We start from the raw sequence: 21,817 nt of genomic DNA on the forward strand, positions 1-21,817 counted from the left end.
CTGGCAGTCTAAAGACTTGGTCCTGCAGCCAGTGCTGGGGCCCTTTAGGGGAGTGAACTCAGGTGGGTGGATGGTTTAACCATGTGGAGTCTCAGTTCTCTGGTGTAACGTGGTTTTTAAGATTCCTTTCTGCTCTAGAAGTTCTGTTCTTGCCACTTTCCTAGCACTGAGATGCATACTGTGTACTCAACGCTGCAGTGGGAAATACTCCTGTCCTCAAGGAATAGCCAGTCTTGCTGGGGAGACCAACTCCTGCCCATCTTGAACCAGGAGAATCAAGGAGGGGTGGCCCAAGAGACATGTAGAGTGTGACAACTGTTCTGGTAGGAGGAGACTTCAGTCTGCCCACAGAGACCCCAGGCACAAGGCTGAGTCCAGAGCTCCAGACTCTGAAGAAGGAGCCACCACCAAGAGCATAGGCAAGCCGACTCAGGAGCGGATGGGAAACCAAGGGGGAGGACATGCAGAGAGAAGCCTAGGCCAAGGCCAAGGCTAAATATAAGGATGTCTCCCTCCATCCCTTTGGCTTCCTGTTTCCACACACAGCATGTTAGATATCGGGACACCGTGTCTCACCCTTCCCTTCTTTGGACCTTCTTTGCATCGGACTTACCAGAAGTTCCTCTTCTTCAATCTTGGCAAGAAGACAGTGGGGTCAAACTGAATCAGATATATTACTGATGTTCTCACAGCTTCATCACAATTTTGCTGATTAAATCCAGATTTTCCCGCTTTCCTTTGACTGTAGTAAACATTCATCTTAGCTACTCTGTCACTCGTTAAGAATAAAATAAAAAGATGAAGAAGTAGAGATGTGGCTAAAATAGGAAATTAAAATTTGCGAACAAAACAAACAAAAATGCTCAGGACCCAAGTGATCATAAAGCATAATTCCAAAGGAATAAACAAAGGAGTGGCAAGAAATGTGGGCAAGGCCAAACAGCTGGTATGGCTGGAAACTCCCTAGCACTTGCCAGTGAATGAAGGCTTTTGCCAGGGCACTCCATGCCCACAGGCAGGAGCAGGAAATGGCAAGACTCTTGCTAGCAGATGTAAAGGCATTAAGTCTCAGAATGCTTCAGAGCAAGGACTCTGGTACCAGATTACCTCGCTTCAAATCTAGACTCTCCCACTTTGTGTGATAGAATAATTACAAAAAGTAGCCACATTTTTTTTCAACCTTCCCTATACCCGTGCCCTTTACAATTTAACTTCATACTTTTTCCTCTTTAAGTACTCTGATTACTCCCTTCTTTGACTCTGGGCTGGGGACCCTGCCACCATATGAAGATGCCTGGACTAGCCTGATGGGTGATAAGAGAGACACGTGGCCCAGACACCACCATTGCCCAAGCCAACAACCAGCCAATCCTTAGATATATGAGTCAGGCCAACCTAGACCAGCCAGCTCTCACCAGCCCACCAGTGGATCACAGACACAAGAACAAGCCAGTTGAGATTGGCTGAGCCCGGCCCAGAGAAGCAGAAGTGCCTAGCTGACCCACAGACTCATGAGCAATAATAAGTGCTTATTATTTCAAGCCAGAGTTTTGGAATGGTTTGTGATGCAGCAATAGCTCACTAATAGAGCCCCCGGCTAAATCTTTGAATTTGGACAATTTCCTTAAACCTTCTAGGCCTTTGGTTGCTACATCTGCAATATGGTGATATCAAATAACATAAGTTACCTCACAGGAATATGGTGAGGATTACAGAAATGGATATATGTGAAGCACCTGGAATAGTGCTTATCACACATACATAGCTATAATTTGTGGATTATAATCTGTGGAGCACTGTGCTGAATATTTTCCATAAATTTTCTCATTCTGTCATCACAAAAGTCCTTTGAAGCCAACCCTATTTCTCATTCACAGGTTACAGGAAAAAGTGAGTCTGTGAGAAATCCGGTAATGTGCTGAAGATCGCTCAGCTAATCAGTAGCGGATGTGGGACTAGATGCAGAGCCTGCTATCTAAATCTTGATTGTCTGTGAAACCGCCCCTTGGAACCGGCAGGATGGAGTAAGTTAAGACAATGATACTCTCCAGCACAGAACTCTCTCTTAAGTGGGGGCCCAAATTATAATCCAAATAAGGGATTAATCCACGCATTATCACTTTTCTCGAAGTTTAAATCAAATCCTTGTCTAGGTTGGTGACCAAAGTTTGGGAATCACCAACACCGTAAGTCAAGAGGTATCTTTTCTAAATGATGGAGATTCAAACTGTTAGCTCCATCTAGCAGCTAACGGCATTACATCCCTCACCCTTGGGATCTCTTCTCCGTTATTTAAATTTCAAATCTTTCTTTTCTTCCCTAAAGCAATTTGAAGAGCTGGACCAATTTAAAAGTTTCAGTGAAAGGGAATTACCTTGAGATCAGCCCTTAATATGCCCTGAACACCTTTCTCTCTTTACCTAAGAGCTTCAGTTTCTAAAGTTAATTTAGCCCTATTGACTAAAGAAAATCTTGTTTTAAACCCTATACCCACTGGTTGTCTTAACAGTTATGCTAATTATTCTCATTTATATTAAACGTTCACATATTCAATAAAATGCGTTAGTAAAGAGAGCTATAAGTTATACCTCTTGGATATCATTCCAAAGGAAGGAGGCAAACAAAATAGGACAAAAGTCAAGCAAAACCAAGGAAAAAGTTTGCCTTGCCTGATATGGACACAGGGGGGCAGCAGAGGGTGAAGGATGGGCCAGAGTTTGGGGCCGTGGCTTCCAGTCACGTGGGCGCAACAGCACCGATTTGGAAGGAGTGCTAGCTGACCCGGGTTTGAGGGAGTTGATGAGTGGCTCGAGCCTTGATTTCCTCGCTTGAAATTCTGTAATGCTCTGCACATCAGATGATATACAATAGTGAAACAGCTGTACTGTTCTTGAACGAAAGGTAGACTTGGACCCTGGTTCTTCCATTCTACTCAAGAAGTCAGTACAAGATTACTGACTGCTGCCTACTGTGTACAAGGCGCTGTCCTAAGTACTAGGAGTCAGATAATAATAATAATAATAGTAACTAATATTCATGGGACAATAACATTGTTCCAAACACTTATTTCATTCAATGTCTCCTCTGAGGGGTTCACTCTCCTATCTTCATTTTACCGATGAGCGAACGACCCTAATAACTTCCCAAGTCATACAGAGAATGAGCCAGGATTCCAACCCAAATATTTTGATTCCACGGCCAGGGCTGTGAACAGCTTTGCTGCAGTCTGTTCGGTGCCATCTTATCAAGGTAGATAATATGGCTTCTGGCCGCAAAGAGACCAGTGTAGGGGAAGGAAAACGTGTGAAGTCCGCCCTGCAGTGTAGACAGCAAAGTCAAAAGAGTGTGTCCTAGAATCACGGACATGGGAGAGATAACTCTGCGCAGTAGACATCTGGGAAGGCTTCACAGAGGAGGTGATGCTTTTGCTGGGTTTAGAGGAGGGCATTCCCCTCCTCACCACCCCCCAGTTAAAAAAGAAGAAGAGGAAGAGGCCACTGCAAGCAGAGAGAACAGCGTGTGCCTAGAGGCCATCTGGGCAGGAGACAGCTCAGGAGAGGGACTTGGGTCAGCTCAGAGTGAGCCTCAGATGCCATGGTCAGATCTGGACTTTCTCTTGGGAGTCAAAGGGGAGCCATCAAAGGGGTTTGAGTGCAGCCACGACCTGCTCAGATCTGTGCTTTAGGGATGAAGACTGGCAGTGTGGGCAATGCGTGGGAGAGGCCAGGAGAGGGAGACCAGGTGGAAAGCTGTCTTTATAGCTCAGACCGGAGAGGGCGAAAGGCTCTTCTAAGGAAGTCTCGGTGAGCCTGGGGAGGAGAAGCTAGACTCAACCCATTTCCAAGACTGGATGAGATGACATGTGGAAGAGATGGAGAAGCCTGAACTTGGGTGGCCAGTGCCTCTGTGTATCAAGGTCAGAGAAATGGAAGTCGGTGCGTATCTGTTGGGGACAATGATGACCCTGGTTTCAAATGTGTTATGTGTGAAGACCCTGCAGGACATAGTTGTAATCTGAACTTTCCTCCTGCTGGATTTGAAACGAATCATTAACTCAAGAGCCATTTGCTGAAAGCTTAGATGCAAGGCCCTGGGGAGAAAAAGACCTGCCTAATCCCAGGAGTTTGCCATCAGGGGCAGAGAGGCGGAAAGCAGGGATCTAAGTGCTCCAGTTCGGGTGAGCATCAGCAGCAGTGGTACATGAAGGAGAGGCATCCATAATCAGACCCAAAGGCTCAGGCAAGTCTCCCCAGGAAGATCCTTGAGTTGGCCCTTGGAAGTTGCCTCCCTAGCTGATTAAGGAGGTGGCTGGAGGGCAGCAGTGAGGAGAGCAGGGGACACAGCAGGGAGGTGGTCCAGGAAAGTTGGAAAGGTGAGACAGTAACAGCGAATCTGGGACCTGGGACAGATCTGTTTTCAAGGAGCAGGGGAGAGAGTAGCGAGAGAGGCCTGGGAGGCCAGCCACAGGCTATTTAGGAAATGCTTGCCCTGCTGAGCCAAAGCCTAGAGTGCTCTGGGGAGGAGGCAGAGCTGGGGAGTCCAAAGATATCAGAGCCACTTGCTAGCAGTGTGATCTTCAGGAAATCCCTTAAACTCTCAGCGAAGCATTACAGCATGGGACTGTTTTGAGCCTGACACCTGGGACATGTCAAAGGTCAGCAAAGAGCAGTTCTCCTCTCTAATGTGGACCTACCACCTTCAGCCACACCACGGAAGCCAAGACTACTTTTTATGTGAAGGGGGGGTTAGTGGGATGGGAACAAGCCTTGAGGATGGTCTCACTGGACTGTGGGGCCCCACCAGCATGCACCGCCGCCACTGGATGTCCATTGTCCCCGTTCATTTCTCTATCACTCACTGATTACGCCTGCCTTTTCCTACTGGCTGCCCACATGGCTTCAAAAAGCGCACATTGGTGCCCTTGTCTAACCATATTCAGAATCCCCACCCACTATTAAATAAATGAGGTTACTTTCTGTTGAAAGTACAGTTACTGCTTTTGGTTTTTTTGCCAGGCACACGTGATGCATTCGAATGCATGTAAAAAGGCAAAAAGGAGGAAAGAAAGGAAGGAAGAGAGGACAATGTGAATACCTCCCCGCCTCCCCGGGTCCCCAGCTTTCTTCTTCCCTCATCAGTCTCCACACCCGTCTCTTGCACACCGGATATGCGCCCCCGATGGTAGAACCGGGCTGCCCTCGCATCTCCATCTCCGCTGCTCTCTCTGGCCAGCTGCCCGGGGTCTGCTCCTTACCCCACGAGCCTCAGTCCCCTGAATCACAGGCTAACATACCTACCTCACGGGGCTGGTGGAAGGACTCCATGAGATCGGGGCCTGCCACAGCATCTGATCCAATCTTCCTTCTCAGGCCCCTCAATTCTGAATTCCTCCTGGAGCTGCCCACAGAACCCTCCCTTAGACCTGGGCTTAGAGTGTGAATCCACCGGGTTTTCTACCCGCCATCCCTGCAGTCTGGTCACTTACACTTACTGGACTAACAATAGGGGAGGAATAAAAGCCAATAGAAGGCCCAGATCTGTGTACAAACAGATAATTCAAGAAAAGTGCTTGGGAAGATGGCAGTAGGAAGACCCAGAGCTCACCCCGTCCCACATTTTTAACTAGATATCATCCACCTCCAAGTTAATAAACCAGAGAGTACAAACAGATAATTCAATAGAAAGGGAATTTTTAAATAGTGGTAAGGGGGGAGGGGATTCGTAGGGTAAGAAAGGCTATTGGTGACGGAAGAGCAGATATGATCCTTGCAAACCTACCCCCAGATTCTTTCAAGCCCAGCTCAACCTTCTTGCTCCCTCAGCCCATGGAATGGAGCAGCCTTACGTACAGAGTGGCTTCCCATAGCTCATCTCAGAGACTTCTATGACATTATTTGCAAAATACTGTTTAGAATTATATGAAATTCTAATGCAAATTAAAAATGGGCAAAAGTGAATATGCCCCGAAAGCCACCATCTAACTGATCACCTGTGGCTACTGGACCAAGGGGAGCCTCCCCTTGTGTTGTGAGAGGCCAAGTTGGGAATGGTTCGCTCTGGGCGAAGGACATGGGCTCTCCGATGACAGCAGGTGGACTGGGTCCCATCAACACGACACAACAGCCTGACACAAGTTGGGGCCATCATCGGCTACAGGAAGTTACCGATCTTTGGTAACTGGTCTAAAGTGGCCACCCTTAGCACCTATCGCCTTCTCATCAACCCTGCCAGTCACCAGGCAGACATGGGTCTTTCACTTGGGCCTCTGCCTGTGATCCAAGAGCTCTCCCATGCGTGGGGAGGGACCTCCAGGGGGCCAGCTCTGCCCCAAGTCTTTCCCCGGCCCCTCCCCTCCCTCAGCCAGACCACACAGCTCTTACAGACAGGATCTCATATTTGGGTTTTATTTTTATTTTACAAGACTATAACATGCTGAAACAGGGAAACAAGGATAAAGTACATCATTCCTATCTAGGAAACCAGCTCCATTGTCAACAATAAATAAATATTTAAACGGCGATGAGCCCCTGACAGGTGCTCAGAGGTTCCCAGCACGTTCAGAGGTAGAGTCTGGTGGAGAGGGAGACGGTCAGGCGACCAGCCCCTGCTGAGATTCTCCAGCAGAGGCAAACTGAAATTACAATAATAAATAACAGGAGCAACAACACAACAGTAATAAAAATAATATGCTGTGACAATGGTCACAAAACCGACCACACATTATACTTAAAATAATTTTCTCCTGGAGGAGCTCATAGTGCAGAGAGAACAGTGTTGCTTGTCCTAGGGCAGAAGGGGGCTGCCTGGTTCATTCACCTCCGGGGCCTGGGCTCGTGCAGAAGTCCCACCACAAAAATGTGTGTTTGGTGTTGCCCTGAGGTGACAGCGCGTTCTGATTTCCCCCAGTCCGGCTCTTCCAAGCAGCCTCTCTCTCCAGCTGCACCCCCGGCTTCTGTCTTCCGAGGGCCATCGTGGTCCCTGGTCCAACTTCTCCCCAGCCTCCGGTAAGTGCACCTCACACCCACAGGAAAGAGACATAAGGTTCCCCTTCCATTCTGGGCATCTTTTCTCCCTGTTCTCACACCCACAAAAGATACTGGCTTGATTTCAACGGAACTTTTGGGAACTGCCAAGAGATGTCTTAGGATCCTTTTCTCCCTCATTCCACACTGCAGAGGCCCCACACCGTCCTCCCCATGGGCCCTACGGTCCAGGGCAGCCCGGGGCCGGGGCCGGGGCCGGGGCCGAGGGAGGGCCCACCCCCGCAACAGGCCCTCGCGGGCCCTGCCCACACGTGGACCTTGCTGCCAGCACAGGTTCGGGGACCGCCTGCAAAGGTCACCAAGAGCACCAAGATCAATTTCCCAGGAGCAAGATGGCCCCTTTTCCAGGCTCTCTACCGATGTGGGAAAGGGGCTCCAAAGGCCAGTTTTTGAGGTATAAAAAAAAAATCTCATTTTGGGCAAGGGTCAAATTGGTTCTCTGGCCTTGAGAAGACCGTGAGGCTGGACACAGGAATGGGAAGAAGTGCAAGCTAAGGGGGCCCCGGGCAGCCCAGAGGCAGGTGAGGAGGACAGAGTGGGAAGGCACCGCATCCGCAGCTCCCTTCTGGGCCTGACAGCCTGGGAACTAGGGAAACGGGGTGCCGTCTGAGTCAGCTCCTCGCCAGGCATTAGAGCTGATCTGGTCGTCTTGCTCTGTCTCATTTTCAAGTTTCCTTTATCCGTGTTTCCCAAACCACCCCGGAATATTTCTTGCCCCGTGGAAAACGACAAAAGCCAATGGTAACTCCTTCACCACCTTCCCTTTCCCCGGAGAGCCCCACACAACCCTCCCCTTCGGCCCTTAAGTGCCGGCCCTGGAGGGGGGGGTGGGGGGGACCCTCTCATGCATGGAATCCAGTCCCACAGTATCTGGAGGAGAGTCTGCCAGATGGGCATCTTCCTTCGCTGTCCTCTCGCATTTGTTTGGTAGAATCTGCCCCAGGGATGGGTGACCCCACCTCTCCTCCCGGCTGGCTCCCTCACTGCCAGGAGGCTCAAGTGTGCAAGGGCTCTGCGGGGCCGCCGCTGGCTGGAGAGGCAGCGGTGGCCGAGGCTCGGGCCGCCAGGTCCCGGTAAGCAGGGGACTTCAGGAAGCGTGGATAGGAGTCCTTCTCCATCAGGGTGCGAGTCTTCCCCTGAGCCACATCGAAGCATGTGGCCGTGACAGCCTGCAGGTTCATCCTGGTCAGCTCCCTGGTCTCGTGGTCTATGTTCACCTGTGGGGAGGAAGGCAAGCACATGGGTGAGGGGAGGGTGGGCCAGGCAAGGGGTCCAGCAGGCCAGGGCGGGGGGAGGTGGGGGGGGGACGGGCTGACTGGCAGGATTCTGAACCAGGAACCTGGGGTCTCCTGAGTTGACCATTAACTGGGTTTTCAACTCTGGGCCTGTCCGCGCCTCGGACCCAGGGTCTGCCCTCCAATCTCCCAAAGTTATCAAGCATACAAATCTAACGCCTTTTCATTCCTGCCTCGGGACAGTCCTGGTTCAGTTCGCCATCAGCTCTCTCCTCAGGTTAGTGCCAGAGCCTGCTAACTGCTCTCTCTCCTCGACCCTCACTCCTGTGGTCTGTTCTCCAGCCAGCAACTAGAGTGAGCCTTTGAAAACTCGAGTCAGTTTGCCAGCGTCAGGGTCGTCCCCCCGTGTCACTCAAAGGAAGAGCCAGCGCACGTGCTGGGCCCTCATCTGGTGCCCTGCCACTCACTGGTCCGACCCCCTCTCCTAGTCTGCCTCCCTCACTCTCAGTGCTCCACTCGGGCCCACTCGCTGCTGGGTTTGCACTTGCCATTTCCTGGGTTGGAATGTTCTCCCCTCCCTTCTTTTAGAAGGGAGGGAAGTGTTCATCTGTCACCTTATGCGACAGCCCACCCCTCACTTCCCTTTGTAAAGCAAAAAGTCTTCAAGTCCGCCCACCCCATACTCTGGTGGGGTGTGCTTGATCAAAACCTGCTTTGCTTGGATCAGAACACACACCGTCCCCTGACCTGCATTTACTCATTTCATCGGTTATTGTCATCTTCTCTTATTAGGGCAGAGACCTTTTGTCCCTGCTATGTCCCCAGTGACTATAACCGTGCCTTGCATGTAACTGGTGCTCAATAAATCTTTATGGAATAACAAGGAAAAAATTCGAGTGCTCAGAAAATACAATACAGCGTAGGAGACAAAAGCAAGGCATTACTAGCTCTCTCCACAAGGTGGCCCCACTCGCTTTAGCAAACGCTGGTGGCCCGCCGCGGAGACCTGAGGGCAGGTGCGAAACTTCGCCGCCCAGGGACCAGCCAGCCTGAGGCAGGTCAGCCAGGGGACTGAACCGGGTCACACAAGGTCCCCAGGTTGCCCTGTCTCCACACTCGTGTGTTTTGAGCCTCTAAAAAGGCCTTAGCTTGCAAAAGTGGGTATGGACAGAAGCCACACCACCTGCCAAGCCCTCTAGCACCATCAGCGAGACTGAGGGTAAGGGCACCAGGAGCAGCAGAGCACCTGGGTTTCCTAGTCTCCGGCCCCAGAAGCCCATCCAGCCCCGTGCCAAAGATCACTATTTAAACCCAACCCTCCCCCTGCTGGACAGCCCCCAGCCCCAATCCTCAGTGGGGAAGGAGCAGGCAGGGCGGCAGGATCCCCGGAACATGCTGAGGCTCTGACCTCTTTGGGGGCTTCACGGCAGATAAATTCCTCAAAGATCTTGTGAGCCCGGGAGGCCAGCTTGGTAGCTGACCGGAGCTTCTTGAACTCCTCACAGGCCAGCCAGAACTCCAGGTTCTCCTCACTGAACTCCGTCTTCAGGAAAGCGTGGAAGGCAGCCACACCATCTGGGGTTGAGGGGAGAGAGGGAGAGACAGGTTAGACATCACGACAGCGGGGAATAAAAGAAGACAGCCAGCAATTGTAGTTAATGGCTCTATTTTTAGGATGTAATTTTCTTGAACAAGGACCTGCCTTTGTATTCTGAACAGAGCCTGGCACACTAGGGGATCATCATTATTACTATGACTATTATTTTGCCCATGCTTTTCAGCATCCCTCAGGCTGGCTCCAGAGCACATGGGTACACATGTACCATCCACAGACAGACACAACAGGGTCCTACTCACTTCTACTGCTCAGTAGCAAGTCAAATGACTCTTTCCACCCCAGCACATCTTCTGAGAAGTTTCTGCTAAAAAAAAAAAAAAAAAAAAAGCCAAGATTTTAATTAAAAAAAAAAAAAAAACCAACACACTAATGCACAGCATAAATCCTAGCCAGAACTCTGATAGAGGTTGTATAATTCACAGAAAGACTTGCTCGGTGATTATTGGAGCTGACTTCTCAAACTCTTAGTTGAGGCTACAGGTATTTTTCTAGAGGACAGTTCAATAATAAGAAACCAGAGCCAGGAACCTTCTGGCCCTCAGTAAATAACTCTAAGACGGTCTCTTCACTGTCCAAAATTGTTTCTGTTCCTCTGACTCTGAACTTTGTTTTCTACACTTCCCCCATGGAAATCAGGGCCTCAGGAATAGAGATTAAGTATACCCATAACCCCAGAGACTAGAACACCACCTTGCACCCTTGATGTTCAATATGAAAGGGCTCATAGCAAAGCGCATGCTAATGGAAGAAGAGTCATTGACTGAAAAGCCTCAAGTATTCTTAGACCCTGTCCTAGCCCTGGTTGCACGGACGATGACAACTCCAGGGGGGACAGTCTGGTAACTAGACATTCCGACCCTGGACACACACATCTGTTGGTGGCCTCAGAACCCTGGAGCTACCTACCCAGTCACCCATAGCAAACCAGCAGGAATCTTCACTAAAATCCCCAGGAAGGGGTCATCGAGGCCCACCCTAGCATGTCCTAATTTCTCCCTGTATCTTCTTTCTTATGGCTCTTTTCCTAAATCTGGCTCCCTCCCCTCCAGGGCCCGAGGCCAGCTAGCAGGACTTACCCCTCTTTGCTGTGTTTGCAGCTCCACTCGAACTTGCCAACACTCCCAGTATCAGAGCCCAGCTCTGATTTGTGAAGAAAGATCCCCAGCCGTGTCTTGAACTCTTTGGCTCTGAAAGGCAAAGCAGGAACACGTAAGGATCCTACATTGGCTCAGCCGGGGCTAAAAGGTTTATGGGGTCCCGAAGAAGAGTTTAGGCTGGTGTCACCCTCATTCCAGCCTCAAGCGTTCCTAGGACTCTTCTGCTGTTCCCAGGGCTTAAACTCTGCTTGTCTCTTAATATCACCAGCCCAGAAACAGCCCAGAAAGTAATGTTTCAGCTGTTCCTCAGTAGGACTTACACTTTCTGAGTTTAGAGCACAGCACACATGGGCTTTTTCCCACTTAAGTCACGCTGATCTATCTTTGTGCCTGCTGATTAGCAGAAGGCAGTTCAGCACCCTGTAGACTTATCCTGAAGATTTCTGGAACTGTGTGTAAATTGATTCCTGCTTTCACTTTCTTCACCTTTTCCTTCCCAGCCACCAGCTCCAGCAAGGACTAGAGGTGGTTGAGTAGCTCCCTGGGAAGTGGGCACATCCCTCACTGGTGGACCCAAAAAAACACCTCCCTGCCATCTCAGGGCCCCGGGCAGGCCATGCTCCTAGATCTGGGCTGTAGAATGAAAACCAAGTGCTGAAGAAACTAGAAAAGGGAGTTCTGCCTGCGGATGCCAATGTGCTCTTCCTGCAGCCGGTCTTCGGCAGGTCCGCTGAGGACTGCCATTTGTCAGAGGATGGGGAATGACAGTAAGCAGGGGTTCCTCTGCTTCCCGTGGTTCTTACTTCTCTCTTCTCTCGGCCCGTCGCTTCTCTAGGACTCTAAGGGAAGCATCTGAAAACGTGGAACCCAGGTGACCTCTGCCTCTCCACTCGAGTCACTAGAGTCCCATTCTCCCGCCCGCCCGGTCCCCAAGCTTGCCGCTCCACTCCCTAAGGATTGGGGGGGGCGGGGGGGACTTGGACTTCTTCCTGCGGGCAGCGGTCAAGATCCAGAGACAAGCTCCTCTTACCTCTCCAGACAGGTGGTGGGGAAGGCGGCAAGGGTCCGGCACATGGCTGCGGGTTCAGGGCAGCACGTCGTGGGGAGGATGGTGACGGGCTCCAGTGGTCTCCGCGAACGTGAAGAGGCAGAGGGGCAGGGGCGGCGGGCGGCACTAGTCAAGGCGCTTTAGCTGGATCAGGCAGCACGCGCGGAGTCGCGGCTACCCCGGCCTTTATTACCTCGGAGGGAGCGGGGCGGGGCTGAGCTCCGCCGACCAATCGGAGAGCGGGACGGCGCGCGGGGAAGGTGGAGGCGGGGCCCGGGAGCTCGACGGGGCGGGGCGCTCGCAACTTGCGCACCGCCGGGCGCACGCGGCTGCTCTCGCCTCTGGGCTGCACGGGGTGCGGAAGGAGGAGCGGCGGGCAAGTCACACGGCCCGAGAAGCGCCCACTCAGTTTAGTAGGAAAAAAACCCGTCGGCCCCTAGTAAAATCAGAAAACCAACACAGCGGTAGCGGGCGGATTTGCGCGGGGGATGACGCACTGGGGAGGCACACACCGTGCGGACCACAGCCTGCGCCTGATCCTGCTCGGTCCTCACGGACGGGAGCAAGGAGTGCAAGCCGCGCAAGGCAACGTCTTGATTGCACTGATGACTACCATTTATTGTGCTCCTACCCGAATGCTCATGGGGCAAAGTAGTAAGCCCTTTACCGCAGCTCCTCATCTCATCTCCTCCGTTTCAGAGATGAAGAAACTGAGTCAGAAAGTTAAGGAGACTTACCCAAGATCTGGGGGTTGGAATTAGACAAATGGCCCGGGGTGGGGTGAGGACGGGGCGGGGCGGGGCTCTTTATTGAGCATCTGTGAGCCAGGCATTTTTACTAAGTGTCAGGTTAATTAATTTGCTCAACATTACACAATTAGTGTTACGCCAGAATTCAAATACGAATTTACCATGCTTTTTCCACTGCCCTCCCAGCCAAAATTAGAATCCCCACACCTCTGTAAAGTGATGAATGATCCTGGGTTTAAGCAGCAGCTAGTTCAGTGTCCTTATCTCTAAGGTCAAGGTAAGAAATACCCTCCCTCTCTCCTCACCTTCCCATAAAGGCCTTACAGCACCCTTCGCCTCCCACCGTGGCCCCTCAGTTCCCCCTTGGGATTGCTATTAATGAGGCTGCGTGTGAGGTTTAGAGTGTGGAATCCAGAGCTGGATTCCCAGGTTTCGAATCATGGCTCCACCACTTACTGATAGGAGACCTTGGGCAAGCTCCTTAACCTTTCTGTGCCTCAGTTTCCTTTTCTCTAAGATGAAAATATGATACACCTATTTCATAAAGATGTGAGTATTAGGTAAGTTCTTAGTTTGAATTCCCCAGGAGACAGGAAACACAGTTCCCCTGAGGCAGAGCCTTGCTAGGGAGAGTTCTCAGACCAGAGAGGGATTGAGGGAAACAGCGTTGCTCAGAGGAAGAAGTTAAATGCCAGGTTGCTGCAACAGAGACCACAGTTGGCCCCAGGGCCCTTGTACCACATTGACCATTCATTGAATGTGATTGCCTCCAAGAACGTGGCTTAATCTTAAGCAAGGCCACCCCCTCTGTTAAGGCCAGAGGGACTGTGCTGGCAGCCTACAGCAGACAACAGGCTGGAGAATGAGGGCCGGGGTCCCAAATAGGGGATCTTGGTGGTGTACCGTAGCACCCTCAATAAGGTGCTTAGATCAGTGCTGAACACATAGTTAGCACTCAATAAATGTTAGCTCTCAGATTTATTTATGAGGGACACAGGAATTGCTAGACAATAAGGAAAAGTAGTTTTTTGTGTGTCTTGGTATTTAGGTTTTTATTTCACGAGGGGCATCTAGGAGTTGCTGTTCCTCAGCAAGGCCTGGAAATAAAGGGTCAGAAGAGAGAGATATAAGAGGAGAAGAGGTCCCCAGCTGTGAGAGGTGGGTGAGACAGCCCAGAAAACCTGGTTGGGGAACGAAAGGTTGAAACCACAAAGGGGGAGGGGACGGGAAGGCCTGGAGATAGCAGCTGAGCAAAAGAGGCCCAAAGCAGAGCAACATGTGGGGTCATATGTCAAAGGAGAGTTTCTGGGTAAGCCAGGGCCTGCAGAAGATGACCCAGTTGGTCAAAACATAATGCACTCTGAAGAGTAGAGCCCAATCCTTCCCCAGCCTCCCAGTGGGTTAGTAAACGGGCCGGTGCCGAGCAGCTCACACATTGGCAGCATCATCCCAGATGTCAGCCTCCCCCACCACCCCCCACCCCGCCCCCCGCCCCCGCCGCCCGTCTCCGGTTCTTCCTTTCTCTCAAGTGCAGGACTGCATTGGCGTGGGGCAGGGAGAGGGCAAGGGTTGTGGTGTGCAGCCAGGCAATGGAAGGATGCCTTTTGAATGTCTGTTTCTTCCATAAGCCCACGCGGCCATCAGCAGGACTTCTGTGGAGGAGTTGGTCGGCTGAGGTGAGGCCTGCTCTTTCACCCGTGCTGCTCAGGCTCCAGGGCATGATTGTATTATTCAGCTGCTGGTGTCTGGGACAGCTTCTCTTCAAGCGACGAAAACAAGTCTATGGATGAATCAAATGCCCGGTCTTGCCCTCAGGAGCACCATGTTGGAATCAGCCCAGACATAGGCACATAACAATAATAATCGTGATTATGCACAGAATTTCCCTAAACCTTCCTGTTCCATCTGCATCCCTGTGAATAGGCCAGAGGAGCCTTTTAATTTCCATTCTGCAGACAACAAAATAGCCAGTGCCTAAGGTGCCCTCTCTTAAGTGCCCTGGATCAGAAAACAGCTGAATCGTGCCCAGCTCTCCAGATTCCTGAGCTGGTGCTCTCTCCCACTCGACAAAGAAGGCAAAAGAGGCAAGAGAGACAAAGCGGTGCTTGAAGTCTGGCACATCCAATCCAAGAGCACAAAGCTCGGGGCTCAAGAGGAAGAGCCCTTTCTGAGTTCAACCTGCCTTCCCGGTTGCCATGGTTACCTCTTCAGTTTCCAGGCATAAACTTTTTGAAGTTCACAATGTATCCCAAATTCTCTTCCCAGCAGGTAGGCTGGTTCACGTCTGCAATTTCAGTAATGACTCGACAGTTGCTGTAAATCCAGCAAATGGAGCCCACCTGTGAACCGCACTGGCTTTGACATGAACCTGACCTCGTTTTTTGCCCAGCGCTCGCCGCACAGCTGTGCTGTCTGTCATGGAGGGTGTGGGGACACAGCTCTGCAGCCTGGGTCATCCGGGAGCTGGATTAACTATCCCATGACATCCCAGCCACACGGCCCTCCACCCGCCTCTGCTTCTCTGCCCTCCCCATCCCCAGCACCACGCTCTCCCCTCAGCAGAAGGCCACAGAAGACCTTTATCTCCTGAAAAGGGTTAGGGGAAATGGATACACTTTCTTGGCTTCTGATTTGGCACAGATGGTCCCCACAGGGGTCTGGATGTTCCCAATTCAATCATCGATCCACTGATAAATATTTATTAAGAATTTATTATGTTCCCTAGCCGGTGGGGAAATCGCACAACTTTTAGGCTCTTCGCTGAGTTTCATGACCTTCTATTTCCTCCTCTCGGAGGAAACGGAACTAGCACAGCAGGGAAGGAGGGGTGAACCGAAGTTGTTGACAGGAGTGGCAACAGAAGTCCAGAAAGAAAGGTCAGCCCAGGAGGGTCTGCAGTATTGAAAGAGGAGAGAGTGGGGTTTGAGCAGGATGGAATACAGCCGGAACATGCCAGACATGTAGGAAGGGGGATGCTCCACGTGGGAGAAATAGCTAGGAAAAGCCAATTGTAATTTGGTGGTGCAGAATGATTTAGAAATTCCCTATATACAGCAGAGACTCTCAGGCATGTAGGATGCACAACTGGATGTCACTGTTTGATAGAACATAAAAACAGCAGGAGCCGCACATACTGTGAGGCAGCTCGGTAAGGAGAGAGAGAGAGATCCCCGCCTGAAGACGGGAAAGAGGGGCTGGATACATCAAACAATTGTTTTTCCCGATGATCCTTCAGAGCACGGGGTGCAGCTCACTTTGATGGCTGTTTTATGCTTCTCCCACTTCTCTTCCTCTTTCCTCCCTCCTGTCTGGGAGGAGCTCCAAGGGCATGGGAGTTTGGGAAGCCTGCTTTTCTCTCCCCACCCAGGCCAATGGACCCCTAGCTTCCAAGGCAGGGCAGTCTCAGCCACTTGGGGAGGAAGCTGAAAATCGTCAGTGGTACCCATGGCTGGTAAGGGCATGTCTAGACTCCTCTGTACGGCATATAAGGCTCTGACCACCTGATCTCATATCCATCACCTCACACCCTAAATCCCAACCGAACTCAGCAGTTGGCAGGTTCCCACGACTCCACGCCACCTTGCACGTACAAAGCCCTGAGCCTGAGGTTCTCTTGGCCTAAACATCCCGTTCCTGTCTGTACTACTCGTTTTAAAAGAAATTCCCTTCATGCTCCTTCCAGCCAGTCCTACCGACCCCCCATCAGAGGCAACCACTATTCTTACTCCTAGAACCATAGCACCAGTGTTGACTCTTCTTGACTTTTGAACTTAATTTTGAGGCCAAATTTTGATTTCCAGTCTGTTTACTTATGAGCTCCTGGAGGGTAGGGACCATTGCCTTGGTAACCTTTTCATCTTCAGCCCGTAGCACCACACCCAGTTCAGGGTATGTTCTAAATAAACGTTGGCTGTGCTTCCCCATCTCTCTTGGCTCATGCGGGACCCTGGTTCCCACCTGGAGGGAGCCCTGGGGCAGCTTCCAAGGGAGGCAGATCTTCAGCTCCCAAAGTCTTGTGGGGGTTTTGGGCCCTGGGGACCTTTGCTCACCTTCAGCCTCCTTGGAGCCTGACTGCTGATAGATGGCGCTTCCAGGGTTCATGCTTTCTTGATTCTTAAAGGCTGGCTGTGGCCCTTCACAGGCCCCTTGCTAGGTGTCTGTGGTCTGACACTCATGCGTGGGCTTGCCATCCTGGCCGTGATGGTCGGCCCCACCCCACACCTTAACCAACCGTCGGCCTGCCCCCGACTCCTGAATTGTCCCTGGCTGCCAGTGCCCGGCGTCCTCCCCACAGCGGGCCTGTCCCTGGCCTATCGGCACACTCGTCCCTTGCTGCCTCCGCTCTCACCTGCAAATGCTCCTGCCATCATTTTGATGCAGTCCCTAAAGTACCGACTAAATTAATGGCAATAAATGAGCCCCGTCTCATCCTAAGACTGCAAAATAGGAGAAGTGCCCGAGAACCCTGGGTTTCTAAGTGTCTTCCCCTTTCTCACCCTCCCTCCTCACTCCCTTTGTTCACTTTTGTCACGAATGTCATATTCCTGAGAGCATTTCACTTCCACGCCTGGAGACATAGAAACACATTTATCACAATGTGAATTTTTCTCATTTAATAATTCTTCAAGGCCCTGAGGAACCATTTAGGAAGAAAGATCAGAGGGGAAAAAAGGGAGCTCTGGGACCTGCCTGTCACTGAAAGGTGCCGTTTACAATTCCAACCCCTGATTCTTCCCAGGCTGAGGAGTGAGGACTTTTGGATTACAGAACTGGAAAGTCGGGACTGGAGTTTCTGTGCTGGACTGTGCCTCTTTCCAGACAGGAAATGAGCACTGGGGGGCGGGGGGGGGGAAATCTAATAGATGCCACCCCCTAATTGGGGAGGAAAGGGGAATTCTGACCAACTCACTCTGTCACATTCCTCAACCAGGACAACCCCCTGTGCTTGATGTGAATAAGGAGAAGGAACACTGCTCTCTGGGAAGACTCTGCCGACAGCCTAATTGTTGCTTCAAGGGGGACAGGGATACAGAATAGGTGAGGAGGAAGCATTGTTTTACTCTCAAACTATGTGTGTGAATGTGTGTGTGTGTGTGTGTGTGTGTGTGTGTGTGTGTGTGTGTGTGTGTGTGTAGGGCAGGGGACTGAAAGACCCCCACAGAGGAAACCCTCAACTGCATTAATTTCAGCCCCAACCCACCCCCCCCCCTTTCTCAGGAAACCTCAGCACATCAGATGATCCCTGATTCCAGAGACACACGATGTGCTCTCCGTGGTTGGAAAGCCACCTTTGAGATATGGGTGCTCTCCTGGGCAGATCTAAACCGGCCTTAGGGAGGCCTGGCCCCCTGAATCTTGATGCCCAGCCCAGTGTCCCGCACAGCACGGGGACTTTTTCAATGGTGAATGAGGAATAAAGGAAATGCATCCCACTCTAGATGCAGTGGATGTCTTCGGGGTCATTGTCAACCTAGCTTCCCAGGATCTTGGGGATCACAGACATTCTTGGCTGAACTTCAACCAGACAACTTTCTGGAAATGGGTCACAGACAGGCCGGATTACGCAGTGAAACATGACTACACACCTCCCAGGCGTGCCTCCCACGGTGGCTTCTGGAGTCCCCCAGGGTAGGCAAACTGGCACTAAGTCAGGGAAGGGTCTGACAGGCATGAAGAGTTCCAGAGCCCAGCTTAAGCTGGAATCTGTGCCACATCATTCTACTTCCCTGATGGTCTCGAGCAAGGAAAACCCCAACACACTTAGGCCCCCTCACCCCCTCTCATAGGCATTTCGGAGAGGCATGTGCTGGGAAGAAGCTGGGGGCTGGACCCAGTAAGAACAGACTTCAGCTGCTTGGCTGACACCTGGCCTGCTCGAAACCCCATCTAGGAGGAAGGGTAACTGCCATTTGTAGGCCTCAACGCCATCTAACGCTGAGCTCAGTGCCATATAGACACCACCACAGATGGCGAACCAGACAGCCATGGGTAAGTAATCCAACCAAAGTGACATACCCAGGAAACGGAGGTGCTAGGATTGGAACCCAGTTCTGTCTAGCAGGTTCCAACCCCCGGCTACTCTAGGTCTGAACTCTTGCTTCTGAGCAGCGGACGCTGGTGCTACTTCAGGCCCTGTCTCCACACTGCCCTAGTTAGGGATTTCTGGGTGCTTACGTAAGCCACAGATGAGATGTAAGGCCCGTGGAACAGCAAACCCAACATGTGAACATCACTGGCACGTGCAGAGATGATAGGTCGGAGCTCTAGGAGGGCTTTTGCCATCCCCTGGGAGTTAGGCACCTGCCCTCCGTGCAGCCTCTCTCCCTCCTTTGAGTCACCTCCCATGCTCCCCCATGTCCATAGAGAGAGGGGGGTGAAGGTGCGGAGGGCCATCGCAGGGAAACAGAGGAGAAGCAGTTTTGTAGGAAACAGAGAAGGCTCGAGGAGCAGCAACAGTAGCTGTGGGCGCCGGACAAGTTGTAAGGAAACGTGCCTCTCACAATGTGCCCGCGACACCTGAGCAGAGGGAGAAACGTGCTGTGCTGTGTGAGCAGTCGGAGGCTGGGACTGGCGCGGTTGGGCGAGTGGGGAGGGAGCAGGGGGAGCAATGGGAACAGGTGGTCCTTTCACAAGCTCCCAGGCCATCAGCCCCTGACACAGCAGCTGTCCTAGAAACAGGCCCAGGTGGACAGAGGGAAGAGCACAGTGGGGGGTGCGTGATGTTTTGCAGAGAAAGAAATAAGCTCTCCCTAATGGGCCCCACACATCTGAGCACAGGGAGACATGCGGCGAGCTGGGTGACTGAGCCCGCCCGAGCCCCTCCTTCTCCACCAGCCCTCTGGCTGTGCTGTTCCAAGTGTGGCCACAGGGGAACCCGCCGGATCCAAATCCCCGGGCTTGCTGAACCCCCAGGCTTGCCGAACCCCCAGGCTGCAGTAATAACAGTGATTATGCTAGCCTTTAGTGAGCATTTTCTGCGCTCTACATTTATGCTAATTCTAGTCTTCAGCTTGTTTAATCCTTGCACTAACCTCTGGGGATGGTACTCTCCTGTTGTTGTTTTACAGATGGGGAAATGGAGGCATTGAGAGGTTGAGGAAGGAACGGAAGGCCGAGCAATGACCCCGCATGGGGTCATCTGATTCCAGCACCCGTGCATTAGCCACTCACTCCACACACTGCTCCCGCCTCCTCCAGAGTTCCAGAAAGCTCTCTCCTGCTCTGGGTTTCAAAGCGCTCATTTCTCCAGCTCCAAGAGGATTTGAGAGATGAAGTTCTGTCTTCTCTTATGGGTCAATCTGGTCTTCACTTCTCAGGAAGGGTAGAGAAGGCACAGGAAAAGAATGTTCTGCTTCTAAGACTCAGTTTATAGAGGGCCAGCCTTGGGACCCCCAGCAGCTTTTGACCCTAGGGCCATGCTGTTCGTCTAGAACATCCCTCCAATCTAGAAATGGTTCTTCACTTACCCAGCAACTACCGAGTCCTCACCTGGCGTTTGGAATTTCATACATATGAGCTCATATAATGCTCACTGTGAGCCTGCCACAGGGGCTGCCACAGGGGCTCATCTCCCACCTCAGTGGCCACTCCTCTCGCCTTCTGTCTGTCCATCTGGTACAGGTTTGCTCAGGCTGTGGCCTCGACCCGCCTCTCTTTTTGTATGATGGCCTCTTCCAGAGTAAGTTGTTATTGTAACCATGTCTGTAGGCTGATGACCACCAAACCTACCTCTCTGGCCCCTGCTAGAGTTTAAGGCAAGTTAGGTGCCTTCATACTTAACTTGTCTAAAATGGATTCAGTATTATGTACCTGCCGCCGCATTTGACTAGATTAATGACGTTAATTAATGGCAATAAAGCATCTATTCACCTGCCTTTGAAAGAAATCACACTCGCCATCGGTGACCCTCCCTTCCATCCCTCCTAACCTGTCAGCCTCCAAATCCCGTCTACTGGGATGTGATCTCTGGAATCTTCCTCCATCTTCACAACATTTGTATGTTAACCCTCTCATATGCTAACCGTCCTTCCCATTCCACCTACTCTGGTGCCAGATAAAGATAAACCAGAGCATGGCATTTCTCTCTTTCAAAGACTTCAGTGTCTCCCACCTTCCCCAGGGTCACCCTGAAACTCCTTACCAGGACATTCCAGTTCCTCCACAGTCTGGTTCCAATCAGTTGCTCCAACCTGTTCTTCTACCAGCTCCCCTACCCCTTCAGCTCTGGTCACGCCCTCAACCTTTCCACCAAATACTCCATGTTGCTCACCCACTTGCTTTTGCTTGCATTGTCATTGAGACCTGGAATGACCTTCCTCTTTTGTCTGACAAACTCCTATTTATCTGGCAAGACCCAACTCAAAATTCACCTCTGTGAATACCCTTATTCTTCGAAGATGCGTGCTGAAATGCTTGGGAGTGGATGTCATGACACCTACCACTTACTGTCAGATGATTCAGCTATATGCCTACACAAATGCCTACCTATCTATGTGTCTGTGTCCACTGATCTGTATATCGCGAGAGAGAGAAAGACAATATGGCAAACCATGGTTGAATCTGAATGGTGACTGTAAATCATCTTTTAATTCTTCCATATGCTTGAAAAAATTCAGTTATAAGTTGGAGGGAAAAAATGACCTCATCCCTGATAGTTTCCTCATTGCCTCTGACATTCCCATAACACTCTGTGTTTGCAACAATACAGCACTTTACTACATTTTCCTGTAATTTTGTGTCTAGCAACTTTCTCTTCCATAGATTGTGAACCTGCAAAACCACAGTAGCTGCACACAGTAGGCACTCAATAACTGTTTATTTGCATGAATGAATGTCCTCTCCTGTAAGGCTGAGCTGAAGGAGCAATAAGCCATAGGAACAGGAAGTTACCGTACTCCAGCCCCCCGAGGCTTCGTTCTCCATCACATGGATGCTCATGAGCACAGGAAAGGCACCTGGATAGGGAGGGAAGATAACACCATGGCTATTTACTGGATTGACAAAACGTAATTTAAAACTCAGGAGATC

At 51.2% G+C, this 21,817-nt stretch overlaps 1 protein-coding gene and 1 long non-coding RNA gene across 3 annotated transcripts; one reads left to right on the forward strand and one right to left on the reverse strand.

Moving 5' to 3' along the window:
* Positions 1–6,376: 6,376 nt before the first annotated feature.
* RGS16 (regulator of G protein signaling 16) lies at positions 6,377–12,216 on the reverse strand. Of its 2 annotated transcripts, none has more exons than XM_027613374.2 (5): positions 12,024–12,216; positions 10,973–11,083; positions 10,136–10,197; positions 9,687–9,853; positions 6,377–8,260 (listed from the first exon to the last, which is right to left on the reverse strand). In XM_027613374.2, exons 1-5 carry the CDS (start codon positions 12,065–12,067, stop codon positions 8,039–8,041), a joined length of 606 nt encoding a protein of 201 aa, XP_027469175.1. In that variant the 5' UTR covers positions 12,068–12,216; the 3' UTR covers positions 6,377–8,038. The 2 variants fall into 2 exon arrangements, with proteins under 2 accessions (XP_027469175.1, XP_027469174.1); XM_027613373.2 differs by having other exon boundaries at positions 10,136–10,200.
* Positions 12,217–13,836: 1,620 nt separating this feature from the next.
* LOC113933363 lies at positions 13,837–20,654 on the forward strand. Its single transcript, XR_003523332.1, has 3 exons — positions 13,837–13,948; positions 17,721–17,827; positions 19,858–20,654. It is a non-coding gene; the product is annotated as an uncharacterized LOC113933363 (long non-coding RNA).
* The last annotated feature ends 1,163 nt before the right edge of the window (positions 20,655–21,817 follow it).

This window comes from Zalophus californianus, chromosome 10 (assembly GCF_009762305.2).
Source record: "Zalophus californianus isolate mZalCal1 chromosome 10, mZalCal1.pri.v2, whole genome shotgun sequence".
Lineage (NCBI taxonomy): Eukaryota > Metazoa > Chordata > Mammalia > Carnivora > Otariidae > Zalophus > Zalophus californianus.

Coding starts and splice junctions, on each gene's coding strand:
- RGS16 (XM_027613373.2), bottom strand. CDS start 12,067: ATGTGCCGGACCCTTGCCGCCTTCCCCACCACCTGTCTGGAGAG. Junction 11,084..12,023: donor CCCACCACCTGTCTGGAGAG/GTAAGAGGAGCT, acceptor TTTGCCTTTCAG/AGCCAAAGAGTTCAAGACAC. Junction 8,261..9,686: donor GCCGTGAAGCCCCCAAAGAG/GTCAGAGCCTCA, acceptor TCCTCCCCACAG/GTGAACATAGACCACGAGAC.